Genomic DNA, 18188 nt, shown 5'->3' with positions numbered 1-18188 from the left:
AGAAGTACAAAGAAACGGGTAAGTCTCCAACCTTTGTGGGACTAGGGCTGGCAGAGTCAGTCGCAACGATCTGACTAGCCGATCACAAAACAATATTTTTTTTTTTTTGCCAATGACCAGACAAACAGTTGACGCCACTGCTCGTTTTCATGCAGTAGTTAAAAGGAAAACAAAGAAGAAACAAAAATCATTTATTACACACTAGTAGAGTATACCTAATGTAGCTTCACAGCCCAGAGAATAATTTTGAAGTGTCTTTTTTAACTAGCAGAAAACAACTCTTCAGGTAGTTTTTTGAAAACTTTAGGAACATATAAGCTTCTGCACGCTTCTCCGTACCTGGTAGAAAACCGCCACCCAGCAAAACGCTTTTCTTTTTCTTTCTGCGGTCGACGCGCAACATATGGCACTTTGAAGTCATCCCACCAGTTGTATCTCAGAATAACTGTTGTAAACAAATCCTGACATATACAATATCCTAAATTATAAAAACAGTATTGACGCCTAACTGACTACCGTATGTGACACTTTTTAGAATATTTCGAAGTAAACTGCATCTACGTGTTTTCCTGCGCTTTGAGTAAAATAGGAAAATTGTAATACCCTATCCCACAACACTATATGCAAGAGCATGAACAATCATTTTCTTCACTAGTATAGGCACTAGTGGTTAAAAGCGAGACATTCCACACTTCTCAGTATGGAACACTTGAAATGCCATGTGATGTTTCCGTGACATAACTCTGGGAGAAATGACTGAAACTACTACTATTACTTATAATAATAATAATAATAATAATAATAATAATAATAATAATAATAATAATAATAATAATAATAATAATAATAATAATAATAATAATAATAATAATAATAATAATAATAAATATTAATAATAATAATAATAATAATAATAATAATAATAATAATAATAATGATAATAATAATAATAATAATAATAATAATTTATTCATTTTACCAAGTACACTACGATGTTGACCAGGGGGGTGAAGAAAGGTGACCGACCACTTGACTAAGTCCTCAGCCCCGTATTTACTTCAGGCAGAGGGAATGGCGATGACAGAACACACGGCAAAATGATCGTAATAACTGGAATAACTGGACCATTTTACAGACTACACACATATGCCCCGATTTGAGTTATTATACATTATAATAGACAAAAATACATTGAAAATAGCCATGTAAAATTATAAGCGACTAATGCCTATCAGTATGGTCATTTGGCATAATGTGTAAAATGTCGGAAAACCCAGCTTAATGAGTCCGCGCTTCTTGTACTCGTGCAACATGCACGTGCAACTTTGGTGCCGAATTCACGAGCATATTCTTTCCTTAACTGCTCTCTATACGACTGGCGAACTGGCGAGCTCCCAGCGCTATCGGTATGATAACGATAGGTAAGGAAATATTACCATGCGAAGAATGGTAGTGTAAAAACGTTTTGTAAGAACATGTCCTATAGACCCGACCGGCACCAATTGAATTGTCCCTTCCTCTGCGAAGAATAGAAGTGTGCGTATATATTAACGTTCTTTCAACTTGCTTCAGTTGGGGCTGCCCGCCATTGCACATACTGAAATTTGTGGTACTAAAGCGACCAAAATGACTTTGCGTCTAATACACTATTGGCCTGATGTATACGACTGATGGCGGGGCTGCGAATCACGCTTTCATGACGTCAGTTCGAGGATTCGCGCACTTTCGAAGCGAGGCGCCGTATAAAAGCTACCGTCGGAGTAAAACTCGGCAAAGAAGCAGTTGAATTGGTTATCTTGGCTACAGAGACTGTTCTGACCGTGGGTCCGCTTTTAACCAACATTTTATAAGCACGGCGCTTTGTTTCTTACAACTGTGGTCGCTTGTCTCCGCGGCGAGGGCTGCGCAATGGTGGAGTACTGCTCCGTGCCTCTATGATGACTCACCCGTGAAAAGGGTGTTAGCTTTCGCAACTATCCTAAGCACCCGAAGCTGAGGACGAAGTGGATAGTCAAACTCAGAGGGGGAAAGCGCCCCACGTCTTCATCGATCATGTGTGGTAAGCACTTCACTGACAGCGAATTTTGCTACACCCGCCATACGCTCCACAGTTCAATTAAGCTTGTAACCGTGTTTCACCGCCTCGCCAGTACTTCAGCCATTCATTGCACGCAGGATAAGCGTAGGCGACTTACGCTAGGTGAGATGCCGCCCCAAAACCTACCGCGAAGGCCCCTAGACAGGGAGCTAACGACGCGGCCATCGAATCACCTCGTGTAAGCGCGCCTCGTGAGCGCAGCTGAGCGGTGCGGGACATCTGAGGCTACAGCTTCATTTGTTTGGTGTACGTACATATATACGTAATTTACGGATCAAGGCAAGCGCGCGCCTAGCACGTTGCTTACCACAGATTCATAAGCGAAACCTGCCGTCACTGTTGAGTGCACATTCACTAAAGTTTGTCACGTAATCTTTGTGACCTTTTGCGTGTTATATACTATCAGCGATAACTATCTGTTATACGTATTCTCTTACCCGAGCGACTGCACTATTAGTAGGAGCTTCTTCATGATGTCGCTCTCATTGAGCAAACATTATTGAGACAAACTGCGGTCCTTTGCATCGGCCAGGGTGTGCATTAAGGCGGAATTTGCCCCCTTCCCGATTCAGACTAACACCTACCACTCAACACTCTCCTTAGGGGGATACAACACGGGCTTGCACCCTGCCGACGCTCATAACTGCAATCTAAGCACGATTATTTAAAATTTGGCAATGTGATGCTGCTTTGCTTCTCTATAGTAGATGTCATGATCGGTCGATTGAGTGCCGATCGAAGGAGCAATTTAAACAGCTGCTCTACAGTAATTATCTCGTGTGTTGTTTGCGGATGCCAGAGTGGCAGAAATCAGCGATCGTAACACGTATCTTCGTGTTCACTGTCACTATCGTTGCACTGGAGAAAATAATATAAGGAAAAGGGTGCCCTTCTCTTTAGGATTGTTGTGAAAGCCAACTATACCCTTTCACCTACGGACGAAACACACTTAGGCACACAGCGATACTTCACCATTCACTTCACTTGATTACATTAAAGACCTCTAGTAAGGGTATTACATAAGGGGTGAGAATACATTAGTACGTAATTTGCATGAGCCTAATTGAAAATACTAAAATAGAGACTGAGAAAACATACATGCGCTATACATTTGCATTATACATAACTGAACACCGATTAGAAAAAAAATACAGATGAGTACATCAGTACCATTGCGCAACTCTCGATCTCCATGGGGACGTTGTGTGGCGGGCCCATAGTCCACGTGCTTGCAGGAGCAGAGCCGCGACGGTGATGCGATCTCCGTCGACGGCATCGGCTGCGCACATTCAACAGCGTGGCCTGCGTCGTACACCACCACCCCGTCGATGAGACACCGCCGCTTCGCTTGCTATATCTACATGCTTGTAGATGCTGGAAAAAAGCACGCTCGTTGAAATTTCAAAACACTTGAACTAAATGGTATCGCACGGCGGAAACTGCAGTTGGCGAGCGAGAACACTCCCACATAGTTTCACTTTCTTTCCAGCAATGCGGTCGGTGGCATCGGCGTTCTCATGTGCCATCTGGGAGGTTTATTGGCCCTTTCGTTTGAGCCAACGTTACTAAAATATTCTATTTACGTTTCTTTGATCTGCGACTAAAACAGTCTTATGAATGCAATCAAAAACATTCGTTGTGGGCTTTTTAGTTGACCCTCGCGGGGTTGTTCGTTCGACAATGTTGCCGCCAGAAGCCGACGATCCGCGTACAGGAGCAGCGGTTGCTTCAGCGCGGCTGAGAGCGGAGTCCACAAGATTACGTCACACGCGAAAGGGAGCCACTCCAAGATCTCGAGGCCAATGTATACTATATATACTATATATAGTACTCACCGTGCATTTAGGTCAATTCTGCCTTAATTGTGAAATAAGCACTCTCGTGAATCTCAACGGAACATTCTGTTTTGGTTATGAGGAGCTCTCCCTCAATTAATGGCCTAACAGGCACAATGTACAAAATATAGATAACCACCAACATGTGCCAAGAGCTAATAATAACATTTACGAGTTTGGGTGCCAAATCACGATACGAATATGAGGCTCTGAATATTTGGCAATATGATGTTTCTTTCTTTTTAATTCCCACAGACATCGCACACCACACAAGCCTCTAGCACTCCACCTCCATTTAATTGCGACCACCGTGGCCGAGGTTGAACCCACCACCTTCCAATGAGCAGCCGAGAATCGTATCTGCTACACCACCTCGGTGGACATACAGCATAAACGATAGCGTCCTTCTATCACGAGTGGGCGTCTCCTGACTGTTTTGTTAACTATAAGTGTACCTTTTTCGGCTCATTATCAACCGTCAGCTGCATTTATAAAAATGAACAAACTTTAGTAAAATAGTTTATTACCAGTTGTTTTTTTTTGTCTCCAAGTGTTCTTTGCATCTTGCGGGCAACTTCTGTGCGCTGCCAGCCAGCTCCCTCACCTCTTTCGCATGCGCTTCAGCAAAATGCGTGCTTTGGAGAGGTGCCAGCCAAGGTTCCCTAGGGCAATATTCTTTGCACGGTGCGCGTTACACCAGAGACACAAAAACGGAAGGAGCGCATAGTTCGCAGCATCAGCGCCTTCCTTCCCTATTGAGAGTCGGCGTTGACGTGTACGACCGGCGCGTGCGCCACGTGGCATAGAAATTATTTGTTCATAAATTCTAGAAAAACGGAGCCATCTTGCCCGTCTTCTCATCCTTTCGTGGCAATAACTTCATGCTGCTGGACGTGTGCAAAGGAAAAAGCGGCTACCTAGCACGCAAAACGTGGGAGGTTTTGCACAACACTATCCTATTGCGTAAACTAAGGCTGATAGATTTTTTGTCGCTTACTCTTGCATGCGTGGCAGGTAGCGAAAAAAAGCAGTAGTGCACGATATGCAGTCATGTTTCTTCAAAAGACGATTACCTGTGTACGTCTCTATGTTTTGCTGACACTGACCGTTTGAACGCCTTTCTCAGCGTGACAGGCTATTGTTATCCCACCAGCTCATGTGCGCTACGACCATGTGTATGAATGCGATGCAGGGAAAAACAAACACTACTGAGATTGGGATGAAACTATCACAAATGCTTACTGCAGATATGTACGAAAAATTATAAAGAAACGAACATCGCGAGATGATTGAATCACCGATTTTGCGACATGGCGTGGAGTTTTCTTTTTAATGCTTCTCCTTTGCGGGTGACAGTCGAAGCTCGCATGGTTCAACGCACTAAACCGGTAGCACACACGTGCAAATCACTTTCCAGAAAGCTTATGACCAGTTGCTCGCTCTAATGTCGTGACGTTGTAGAGACCTCGCGGGAAAACTAGCATATACACTAACTCTACTCGCTGGTATTCTGGGCGTCTAAGCATGCAGATGGTGACAAGCGATGTGGAAGCGGCCACGAGACTATTTCGTGACCTCGTCAACGTCGTCTATACCGCCAGTCTAATAGTACGCTGGGGTGGCTGTTTATGTGAATCGAAGTGACGGTGGTGAAGGTCGCGCCGCGGGGCGTCGACGTCGCGGGAAGTGCGGATGAGCGCACGGCTCGTATGGGCGGCCTCTTCCACGCGCATCCGTCAAATCACGTGAAAGCATCGAGACAGTTGTCAAGCCACCGCGCTGATCTTCGCGACCGAGAGTGAGCCCAGAACGGAGTGGCGTGAATCAGAAGGCTGACTTAACGTTGGAAGAGAAGCACGTCGAGTTTAGGGTTTATTTTAAATCCCCGCGCAAACGCTATTGTATGCTCCGGTCTGGCAAGGTCCACGGAAGAAAGGCGTCCCACCTTTCAAGCATTATACGTCATCTAAAAGCACCGCGCAATCGGCATTCTCAACGTCGAATCAGCGGTGGCTTTCAAACGCGTGGACGCGAGTGGGTCATGGCCTGCATGAACAAGTGCGCAGTCCTCAAGTCGAAAGAAAAAGCAGGATAGGAAGAAATGTGTGGTTATATATTTTTTTAATCATGTTTATATATTGACGCTTTCCTGTGCGCTTCAAGTCATATTCATAGTTATGAAGCACGCCTTGGGCTATTGATTAATAAGTAATAAAGTTAGCATGCATGGCAACAAAGTGTGAGTGGTCTTCATTGCGTTGAAAAGTCTTCTAATTTCGAACGAAAAAAAGACAAAGAGAGAAAAGACGAAACTTTACACTTATTTTATATGAGGCTTCCCGAGCTTGCCATAGCAAGTGAAAGTATCTTGGTGATAAAAAGAAATGACATTTCAGAAACCATTTTCTCACTTTGGTGAACATTAATTTTTTTCGTACTCTCTAGCCGTAACAAGCTCTCACCCTACTTTTTCGAATATTTTTTTCTATAGAAAGAGCATTACATGAACCAAATTATTTGTCGTTACAAAAGTGAATTCCTACTGAATAGAAAAAAGGCGCGCTATCTCGTTACGATTACGTTGCTGTGTACTTAGCTTGTGTCAATTACTTGATATACTTGAATTGTCGCAAGCACAACATGCACCGTTAAGCCCTGAAAGTAGGAGTACTGAAATAATTATATACCTGAAGTAACCCAAGAAGTAATTCCTCGCCCTGCCGCAGTGCTCTAGTGGCTATGGCGTTCAACTGATATCCCAAAGTTCGCAGGATCGAATCCAGGCATGCAGCGGCGGCTGCATTTCCGATGTAGGCGAAAATGTTTGAAGCCAGTGTGCTTGGAACTTCCGGAGCCCTTAACTATACGAGATTTCTCATAATTATGTCATGGTTTTGGGACGTTAAACACCAGCTGTTCTTAAAAAGTAATTTGTCACTCCGCTTGGCCGCAGCGCAACTTCTAAGCCAAGCCTGTACAAAAAACACACGCGTTCTTTCGAGACCTATTTGATCACCTCGCTTGCTGCAGCTAGATAGGTAAGTCACAGTGTGTACCTTATTCGAAAACATGAAAGGCATTACCGACGAGAGAACTGCAATAAATAATACAGAAGAATGAAGGCTGAGACGCGGATGTTGCGACTAGCGAAAGGGTCGGCAATGTCATAGCAATGGCTTCCTTGCAAAGTGGTCAATCGCCACTTCAGAGAAAAGCAATTACCCCATAATCCACGTAGTGGCACGTCAGTTAGTCTCATATGCAGCATATCAAGTTTAATTTACGCGAGTGATTGGCAAAAAGTTCCAGCGCGTATAACAAGGTGCGCTATCACATCGTACACGTGAAGTAAGGAGCATGCTTAGGTTTATGAATGAAATGTATATGCGTAGTAATAATTTCTAGCGTTTTACGTTCAAAAACCGCAATGCGGTTACGAGGCACGCCGTGGCGCAGTGCTCCACATACTCACGACCGTCGGGAGTTCCTCGACGTGCACTGAAACACATCAAACAGCATGTGAGCTTCTAGCATTCTGTATCCATCCCAATGGAAGAGCCGGGATCAGTGACGTAGGCAGAAATAATATGCGGGGGGGGGGGGGGGGGAGGGTGAGGCGACACTTGTGAAACAGGCATTTTTCGCTCTGTGCACTATGCCAAAAAAAAAGAAAACTTGGGATGGGGCATGGACCTAGTATACCGCCCCTGCCCATGCCACTGGCCGCGACCAGGATCGAACTCGTGTCTTTCGGAACACCAGCCGAGCATCGTGCTACCGCGGAGGTGTATGTGGTGCACCGATAACATGAGGGAACTGTTGTACATGCTCATGCCGTACTTGTACAACGCAATATTTTAAGCCATCGATACGACATAACGTGAAAGAAGGCCCTGCAAATGCTGTTGCACTTCTTGCGATCAACCGGCCTTCCTGAAAGGCGGTAGTCATGACCTGTTTCCTGTGTGTGTTGCTGTATTGTTTTTATCCTTAATTCATGTGGTTTTCTTTGCATTTTTTTCACACTCTCACTCTACAACCTCGTTATGACCCGTATTTCCCCACCCCAGAGCAGGGTAGCAAACCGGGTGCTAATATCATGGTTAACCTGCCGGCCTTCCTCCTCATCTCTTTCTCTTTCGTGCTTACTTAGTATTTCGTGTGCCTTTATTGTGTATAAATGGCTTAAGAGGCTCTCCTGTGCGGGCTTTATAAGCAGTGATGGTGTTCGGCGTGCTTATTAGAAGCGTGCACAAGCCTTAGGGTGATAGCATTTTGCTTATAAGTACAATAGGTCCCGTGTTCGATATCATGACACGGTGCGAGTGGTATTTTTGCAGAAACGGAATGCAAGAACGCTGGCCGGGCAGTACTGAGGTGCACAGTAAAGAGCCACAGGGGCTCAATGTTAATCAAACGTCATCCTCTGTGCAATTCCCCCAAGGTAGTGCATTTAGGTACGATTTCAAGCGGCCAAATGTTTTTTCTTGAACTCTTCAGTATTCTTTCAGCATAATACGTTGCTACGCTAGTTGTTTTATTTTTTTTAGAAATGAATAGTGCTAAATTTAACAACAAAAACAACGCACACAGAAGGACAAGGCAGGCGCTACTCGCAACTAAGCTTTACGTCCAAAAGTCTTCCTAACATCCGCACCACCGAGTGGCACGCAGGGCGCATTGCACGTGCTCTCTGTTTTGTTCTTCAGATAAGCACCGCCATTCCATCAGACCTGTTGCAAGTAATGCCTCTTCATAAACGAAATGTTTCTGGAAAATAATTACATTGTTAATTTAGGCGTCACTTTGACGAAAAGTAAAAAGCAAGAGCCTCAGCTATAGCCCTACTTCAATCGCTGGACTTCACCCACGCCGAGAGAGGGAGTCATAGGCTCCGAACTTCTCGCCATAACAGACGATGAGCGCGACGCTGATACACCTTGCTTCACTGCGCATGATTGCCTTCCTTAATTGCGTCCTCGGCCAGCAGGTAAGCGGACGGGAGCGAAAAGACAGGTATGAGCTTTCCTCACATTCGCGACACCCTTTCTTGTTCATTGTCATACGCGATTCGGGGACATGTAGATTTTCAAGGTTTTTCTTCGCTTCACTTCTCCGCGCCGTCTAAATACCAGAATTATGGTAACCACAGAGAACATGACTTGAAACTTGAACGGCTTGAAGCATAAATTCGGGCAATTTTGCGCGGATTGACGATTTTGAACAACGCAAGTGACAATAGATAGCTTGAAAAGCTGTTCTATTTTAAAAAGCTAATATGAATCTGTTACAAGCTGCCACTCTAGCGTCGGCAGCGTGAAGTTGGCGACGGGAAGGACAACAGGTTAGTTCGTTCCGTACGCAAGCAGAGACAGTGAAGAGATCAGAGACACAAGAAAACAAAACAAACTTTACTCTAGTGATATTGCAGCACACGGGATCTAGTACAACACTTCAATACAACTAACAAAATACATCAACACTTGATACAACAAAAAATACATATAAAGAACAATAAATCAGCTTACGAGAGAGAACTATTACAAACTACACAAACTAACAACAATAGAACTACGGAGGAGAAAGTTCGAAGATATAAACAGGTGAAGGCATACGTGTGATGACCGGCAGCGTTGTGTCCCCGACGATCGGATGCGAGAAGTCGAAGAGAGTTCTGGCACGACTGCGATGTCGGCAGTGTTGCAACGCTGGTGGCTCCGGGAGGCTAGTGCTTGCAGGTGACTTCGAGCAGGTTGAGCTAACTCGAGGCGAAGTCCCGATGTCTACGTGGCAGACGTTAATATCGCGTCACAACTAGACGAACGGCTAAGTTTAGGTGGCCAGCCGATACAGAGCCACACTAAAAACGTCTAGAAGGGATACTTGTTGATCTGTTTCTAAATCATGTTGGTCAGCGACTAGCCTGCCTAGCAGGGCAAAATCCTGCGCTTAAATCCCCCTCGTGTCCCCTTACTCTCTTCCTTGGGGACAAGAGACCTCTACATGGATCCAATCATGCGCGTTTCATTGTTGGAAACTCCGCCCCCAAAAATATATTGACCCCACTTCTTTTTAATTAGGAGAGGGCCCTCAACTAGCCAGAGTGACAACCTGTTGGGGTGCTGTCATACGGCTTGGCCACCAGAAGTTTTTCCGTGGGGACGGTCAAACTGTTTGGCTCTCAGCCGGTGCGTCCCGTAGTCTAAACCTTGTTCGGGTACCTCGCGGCTTTCCACGACCCTGCAGACGCCGCCGTAGGTACAAAGGATCAACATTGTTGTACAAAGGATCAAACGTCGGCGGTGACGTTCGAAGAAGAACACCCCATTATGCACTTCCCGGCTCTCTTTCATGCGCCCGCCGTTCCCGCCGGTCAGCGGGGTAGTACGGCGCCCGTTAATTGCCGTGACGCCGGGTCGCAAAAATGGCAGTCCGTGACAGAATCATTCACGAGGCAACACACTCATGTTGATGTTTAAACTTGGGCTCGCTGCAGGTTTTGGCTTAAGTACATTCTACCAGCCAGAATAAAAAAGGGAATATGAAACATTAATGAAACATTATAAACTGCAATCGCTGCTAATATATATTTTTCCGGTAGCAACCTCACTGTAAAAATGTATTGTCCTCATGGTCAAGAGAATGATAAGAATGATATATATATATATATATATATATATATATATATATATATATATATATATATATATGTGTGTGTGTGTGTGTGTGTGTATATATTTCTAGCCACAGCAGGCTTCGGCGTGGACGTCACCGCATCTTGTTGTCATTCAAGCCACTGTATTGCCCTCTGTCTTATATGAATGAATGACACAATTAAGGGCTGTTGCCACGGGTAGTAAATCTTTAGGTGCACACCTATTCTCTATGTTCTTGCGGACATCACAAAAAGCTGCATTGCCCTACTGTTTGAGTTTAGCTCTCAAGAACAAAAGCTGAGGTTGTTCCGAAGTTTATTGTTCCAATAAATCAGCGTTTTGGTTAAAATCACTTTCTAAATCCTAAGTAACATCCCTCACACGAATAAACTAAATTGTACACTGAACGTTAGGAATTTTCTGGATTTCTAATAGTTATGCAACAGGAAGCAGGGATAACGCACGCAGTGCGAATATTTGCCTTAAGATCACGAAAACTGAAAGAAAGTTAGGACGGGAAGAAATGCTGCAGTGAACTGTCATTTATACCTTTCATTTATTCAGTTTGCAGTGCAGTACACTCTCGTATCAGATATATACCGCACGATTACGAACTAAATGTCTTCAGGGTTCTAATCGGTGTGCAGAGGTACGGATAGCATCTTGGGCGTGAAAGAGGTTCGTCATTCAGCAAGATCCGGTCAATTCCAGTCCTGTTACTGGCATTCACAGATGAAATCACTGAACGACTGTACACGGGCCACTCGGACGTGAGAGACGTGGTTGTATCAGGTGTGCAATAAAACAGCAGTATTACCATGCTTCACTTTCTCGAAGCCAGCGTCTGGTTCGTCTGACGTCTGCATTGCCCTTGTGGACCAGTCATCGAGCGGCAACTAAAAAGGAAAGTCAATTTGCGAAGGATCTTGTCAGTTAACGGCAGTGATGCAACATTACTTGCACTTCAGAACGTGCGATCGAAGACAGGTTTGCAATGTAGTCGCTGAACACGCTATGCAATAAATTATCAACACTTAACACAGTTGCAGCTGCAGCCCAAGCTCATAAACGAGAGACGCCTCAACGCTTGCGTCCGCTAATCGAAAATGCCTAGAATATATTTGTCCGACGATGGCCCAGATAACGGAAGTGTGAGGACACTTTAGAACACAATCAATCAATAAATAAATCAATTTGCATTGATTTATTCATTTGAATTAAGCTTGATTCATTGTAAGCGTACACGTACATATGCACGAACATTCAAACCTTCTATTTGGACATTTTCTTATTTACAAAGTTCTTTTACCATACTCTTACTTAATGACTTTTTAAATGTACTAATGTTTTTTTACTTGAACAAACTGTGCATCCGTGCGAAAATATGAAAGGTTGTTCTTCCGATTACGGCTATGAAATGTGATTGGGTGGGCTTTCATACTTGGCACTCGTTCAGAAACGCTTCATGCAGTTTTGGCACGTTTCTGCAGTGTTTATCAATACTTTGTTCTTGCTTTTTATATTAATGAAAGACGAAGGGTGCAAGTACACTGTTTATTGGTCAATCATTGTTTTTCATATTCAAAGATGCCCTATTATATGAAATTGTACGTTTGCGCAACTACACATCTGAATAGGAAAGAAAGGGACTTCTCATATCGCAAAACGCTATTCGTCCTCACTACAGGTAAATTAGTAATGTTGATTCTCTTGAAGAGCAGTTCTCATTTTGCACTCAACTTTTTCAACACGACGAATAATTACTAATGCGACGATGACGGTGGTGGCAGTATGCAGCAACAGTAAAAACAGACAAAAATACCTGGACTTTTACGAGTAGTAACCACGGAGTGATTATGAGGGACGCCACCGTGGAGGACTCCGGAAATTTCGACCATGTTATGTTCTTTAACGTGTACCAAAATCTAACTGCACAGGTAACAGTGCAGTTAGATCTCATTTATATGGAGGCATTTAGCCTCCATATAAATGAGATTTAAATTCAACCGCTGTTGCCAGGCTAGAATGAAGCCATAGATAAGCTTTTCCGACGGTTGGAGTTATATTTCTCGCAAGCAGAAAGTAAGAGTACGTAGAACACAGCAAGCGTCGTAGAGATATGGCTCCCTCCCTTCGGATATGCTAAAATAAAATGACCTTTCTACTGCAGAGCGATGCCCGAACAGGAAGTTTCGACTCGGTATTTCATTTTACCGAAGCTTGCGATAAGAAGGCCGTGACCGCGTACGCCAAAGGAGGAAGAAAAAACAGCGATTAGTTCGCGCTTAAGGCCACATATCAGCTGATGGCGTCTCCTGTGTAAGAGTGTGTTTCGTTGCAGGTATGAAGAAGAGAGAAAGAAGAAGAGGAGGATACGATGAGAGGACTGAGAGGCTTCAACTTAATGACCTTTGCAGTCAGGTGTAATGCATCAGAAGTACCACCCTGTTCCTCTCACTCTATCCCCCCCCCCCCCCCCCCTGACTATATCATAGAGTTGTGTGCAGTAAAGGTTAGACGTGAGTGAAATAAACGTGGCCTCGTGAGAAAGCGAGTACTTCGCATGTTCCTGCTTAGTTTAAAACGTGCAAAGGTCACTAAGGGTAGGTGTAGGAAAATATAGCCAGCCAGAGCGAGAGGAGTCACTCGCTTGTTCCCTGCCAAGTGTACAGTTCCCTTCATCGCTGTCTGTAAACACGGGTGCTGGACGTCATACGTGGCTGGCAGCGCCGGATCGCGTATTTTCATGACGCCTGCTACTATGCAGGCTGCGCACGCTATGCATCACACCGCTGCGCTGGACGCCATTCAAAACTGGCAGCACCGGACCACCTGCTGCTACTTATTTACTAAGACACCCTTACGCTCTCTCCCCTCTACTCTTTCACCTGTTTTCTTAACTAGGGGCTGCGGAGTAAAAAAGAGATAAAACAGAAGAGCTGTAAAAGAGAGAGAGACAAACCCAAGTGCGGAGGCGGTCGGTGGCCGTCGGTTATAAGGAGGGGTCCTGATGCGGCGGAGAAATATTTTCTTTGAACGGGTGCCGGTAGAGTGACAGACAGCCCGTGCGCCGTGATGGCCCAACAAGCGGCGCTGGTCGCATCGCTTTCCCAGTGGGCCACGTGTCAGACACTCGCGTGGACAGTGGCGGTGCTCTTTGCGGGATGGTTCCTGAAGAAGCACTACTTGCCCTGGCTCAAGATGTGGCTGGCGTTGAAGCCCGTGCCCGGACCTTGGGATTGGATACCGTTCTGGTACATTCTGTACGTGTACTGGAAGAGGAGAAAACAAATCAGTGCGGATAATTTCACGGCAGGTGAGTGTTGTGCGCAGTAAGTTGAAATACTCGCAGTTTGTGCATGGAGTATGAACATGAGTAAGGCATAAACAGCACGGGTTGTTTCATAAGCTTTTTTGTAAAGATTATACAAGTGAGTTTACAAGTATTACAACGAATTCTATTGCAACTAAAATTGCACTGAACTCTTTTTCACCTCATACCAACCATAGAGTTTTGTATTATACACTAGAGGGAACTCTGGCGCTAGTGTCTATGGGAGCTGCAACACACGGCGCTTCAGCGAGCATGGGATTGATGGGTAGTACACACATTTGTCTAATATTCGTACTTGTGGCCTGCTTCTGGCTCCGTGTGTTTCTTTTCACGTTGTCTTCTCACGAAACAAATATTAGCAAATGTTCAGCGGCTGCGCTTCACCATCTTATTTTTCAGACTTACCTTTTGAAATCGGGTCATGACGTTCAAAAGGGTTGAATCTTTCTCTCAAAACAAAACCGAAACACAGCAATAAACGAAGCCGCAAGTACGATTCGCCGTCCGCAAGTACGAAGACTGGGCAAATGTGTGTACTACCCATCATTACCATGGTCGCTGAGCGATCGCAGCGCCAGAGTCCCCTCTAGTTAATTTTAGGAATCTCTATGATACCAACCACTTGAGTAGCTCAGACAAGCACATAGACATGCATCTCAGCCGCCGTATACTAGCTTGGCGCGTAAAGGGGTCGCACTGATAAGCTCGAGGGTTCAGTGCACCGTCGCATTTAGGTGAGTGCGAAAGGCAACCCATGAGCTTGTATTTAGGCACACGTTAAAGAACCTCGCCAAGTCTTAAAGTAAGTCGGAGTCCCCCAACACGATGTGCGTTGTAACTCTGTGAAGATTTTGGCTCGTAATGCCCGAGCAATTACTATTAGGTTTGCAGCACGGGCTAGTTCCACCTAGCTTGCGTCATTCATAATTTAAATATATATTGGGTAAAATTCTGGGTTGAATTCAGTGACACAGCAAATCATGCCAAAATTTTGCATAGTGCTGAAATCCATAGTTACTGATCCGATTTCGCAAGTACTAAACTTAGGGTAAAAATTTCAGTGTTAATGTCGCAAAGCATTTTGCAAAACACTCGACAGCTTTTGACCTCTATTCATTGCACAATATTTTTTTCGTCTCGCTCGAAAAAGCCCGCGAAGTCAGGGAGGGAAACCGTGTAACGTTATGACCAATTCAGCGGGACGGTTACAGTGCCCGTTCTACAAAGTGCGGCTTATGAACCAACAGCGGTTTCAAAATTAACTGGTGCAGAGATGCCAGCACTGGCTTTTTCCCCAAGATTTCCCCACAAGAATAAAACTAAAGACGGCAAGATAGACAAGGTTTGGCAAACAAGAGCCCACACATCGCTGAATTTCAACAACATTCAATTGCTAAACGTAGTTCCCACCACACAGTAAAACATTTTATAAAAATGCTCTTTGTACACCCGTTTCTCTTAAGCATATTTTATATCTTCGAGCTCTTTCAGAAAGGACTGAAATAGCCGGGAATCACAATGTCCAAGAAACAGAAAAAATAAAAACAAAGTTTGTCGGTACATGATCTTATTTCACTACTTACGTTTGCCGAAACCACGCAACGGTGCGTGATGTGTTTACTCACGCCCCAGCAGCGCGGAATGCTTTTCTAGCAGCTACGGGGCTATACCTTCTCTTTTAATCTGTCTAGTTCGAGCACGGCGGACACCAGGCAAGCGATCACTTATGGCGATACCTTCGCGATGGTGTTGCCCGATGAGTAGGCGTCTCCAACCGCTATGATATAGCGCCGTTGACATTGTGTCGTACCACCGTGGCTCGTCGTAGGCGGTTGAATGCCTCACAGAAGTAATACTCCAGAAAGTGATTGACCCTGCTGCATCGACTTTTAAACTTGATTTTTCGGGCACGTATTCGCGCATCAAGCACAATATAGCCAATGGAGAAAACTGCGGAACTGCGAACGGTACCACCTAAAGAAATATATTCAATGTATCCGACCAACTTGTGAGGACATTTAAATAAAGATATTTGTATGAACGCGTGCAATTATTTCGGCATAACAGTCGTAGGCATGGCCGAACTAAGCAAACGCAGCAAGACCTGCACGGTAAGTCTAACCGTGAACCGTGCGAGCTTCTCTGACGACGCCTACGTAACTGACGAGGACAACACTACGTTAGTGCGCCAATGCGATGGCAGAAACAAGCCAGTCTCGATGGACATTCCTTTTGCCAGCGCCTATAGGTTCAAAACGAATTACTTCTGTCGAACAGCCAGTTTAGATGCTAAGCATCTTGAAAGCTCGCTCGGTCCGGTGGCGTGGGCGCTCCACAGCGCATGCGCGTCCTCTTCCCTCTATCTCCTCTCCTACGCTCCATTCTTTCTCGCCTCGGCAACGCCGACGCAGGCAGCGTCTGCTAGCCTACTGCCAACTTTTCATTGTCCTGCAGCTCTTGCGGTTGTTTCGTTCACATGGCATGTTGAATAACTGGTATGGTATGGCATGATTGCATGGTGAACACAAGTGACAGACCCTCACATGAAAATCATGATATGCGTGACATGTAACAACATGACTACATGCCGCGCTCATGATGCGCTCGCAACCGTTTCACCAGCGTCACATATACCAAATTTGGCAATACAGTACTTGAACGGATGATGAAGGTATGTGACTAATGAAAACATGATAATCATGAGATACGTGTCATGTAGCAACATAGCTACATGCCACGCTCATGATGCGCTGGTGGCTGTTTCGCTAGCTTCACATATACCAAATGGGGTATTACGGGACCTGAATGGATGACGAAGGTATGATACTGGTGCAAACCTGATAATCATGAGATGCGTGTCATGTAACAACATGACTACATGCTACACTGATGATGCGCTCACGGCCGTTTCGCTAGCTTCACATATGCCAAATTTGGCATTATGTGACCCCACTGGATGACGAAGGTATGTGACTGGTGCAAACCTGATAATCATGAGATGCGTATCATGTGAGAACATGACTACATGCCACAGGCCAGGCGCCAATACATTTCGACGTGACACGGTGCGCGTGCTCACCGGCGTTCATTTCGTCGCGTCACGCCGGCTTTGCCACGCCTGCCGCCGGTCCCGCCACATACTCGCAGGCACGCGCCGCGCTGCGTTGCTTTGACGCATGTGCGTTTCAGCGCGTCCAGCGTCCCTCCGTCACGAAAAGAGGGAGACGCACTGTTGTCTAGGTAATGCATCAGCGCGAAATGCAGCATGTTGCATTTCCCGCTGGTTGCCGTCGGGCAGCGCCGACGGACGCTGGTCGCGCCTGGCGTCAGCCTTTAGAGTGCTCGAGTTTTGCTAACGTAGCATCGCTGTGCCCAGTGTGCACGCGCGTCAACGCTACATTGGAGTATACTGGGTCCTTTATGACGCACTCGAGGCCGTGTTCCTAGCTCCACATATACCAAATTTGGTGTAAGTGACGTCACTGGATGACAAAACTATATGACTGGTGCAAACACGATAATCTTGACATGCGTGTCATGTAAGAACATGACAACATACCACGCTCATAGCGTGCTCACGGTCGTTTCGCTAGCTCCACATATACTAAATTTGTTATCACGTGACGTGGATAGATGACGAAGGTAAACTACACATCCAAACATGATAATCGTGACACGGAAGTCATGTACGGCATCATTTACCTTCACCTCGTAGCGTTGCGCTGATTACAAAGTTACATATCAACAATTCTCATTCCTACTTCGCATATCATCGATTCCCACTGTATGTGGGATCTGCCAATTTTTCATTAAGCGAGACGTTATTAATTGGTGCTGAACATATCTAGAAATCTACGCACAAGGATACGTTAAACAGCCGCATATGTTTCGCATTAGCAGTTGTTTACAGTTGCGTAACGAATCCAACGGCAACAGAATATTAGCAATACCAGAAGCGGTAAGCTGATATGAATCGCTGGTGTTTACGCTGGTGCGCGCAAGGACAGTAGCTCTGGACACAGCTACACAAATAAACTTCAGCGGATGGTGCCTAACTACCATTTACGTTAACCTAGCTGACATGACGGCTGTAATATAGGAGTACACATTTAATATTTGTAAGATTAGAAATCCAGTACTGCGACCACAATTGTCGTTACACAGACATTAGTGTCTATTCCAAAAGTATATGCGGGGTCTGGCTTGGCTCTGCGGCGGAATTCTCGCGAAGCTTAATGCTAGGTTTTGATTCCTGCTAAGAAACT

At 45.1% G+C, this 18188-nt stretch overlaps 1 protein-coding gene across 1 annotated transcript in view; it reads left to right on the top strand.

The window, feature by feature from the left end:
• The first annotated feature begins 13609 nt into the window (after positions 1-13609).
• The window catches only part of LOC119177950 (cytochrome P450 4V2), a 65188-nt gene continuing 60609 nt past the window's right edge, over positions 13610-18188 (top strand). The window contains exon 1 of the mRNA XM_075883301.1: positions 13610-13905. Within this exon, the coding sequence (XP_075739416.1) occupies positions 13665-13905 (241 nt within the window). The 5' untranslated portion in view covers positions 13610-13664. The remainder of the gene's footprint in view (positions 13906-18188) is intronic.

This window comes from Rhipicephalus microplus, chromosome 1 (assembly GCF_043290135.1).
Source record: "Rhipicephalus microplus isolate Deutch F79 chromosome 1, USDA_Rmic, whole genome shotgun sequence".
Taxonomy (NCBI): Eukaryota; Metazoa; Arthropoda; class Arachnida; order Ixodida; family Ixodidae; genus Rhipicephalus; species Rhipicephalus microplus.
Note: the sequence above shows the minus strand (reverse complement) of the source record. Positions and strands in the feature narration are given on the sequence as shown.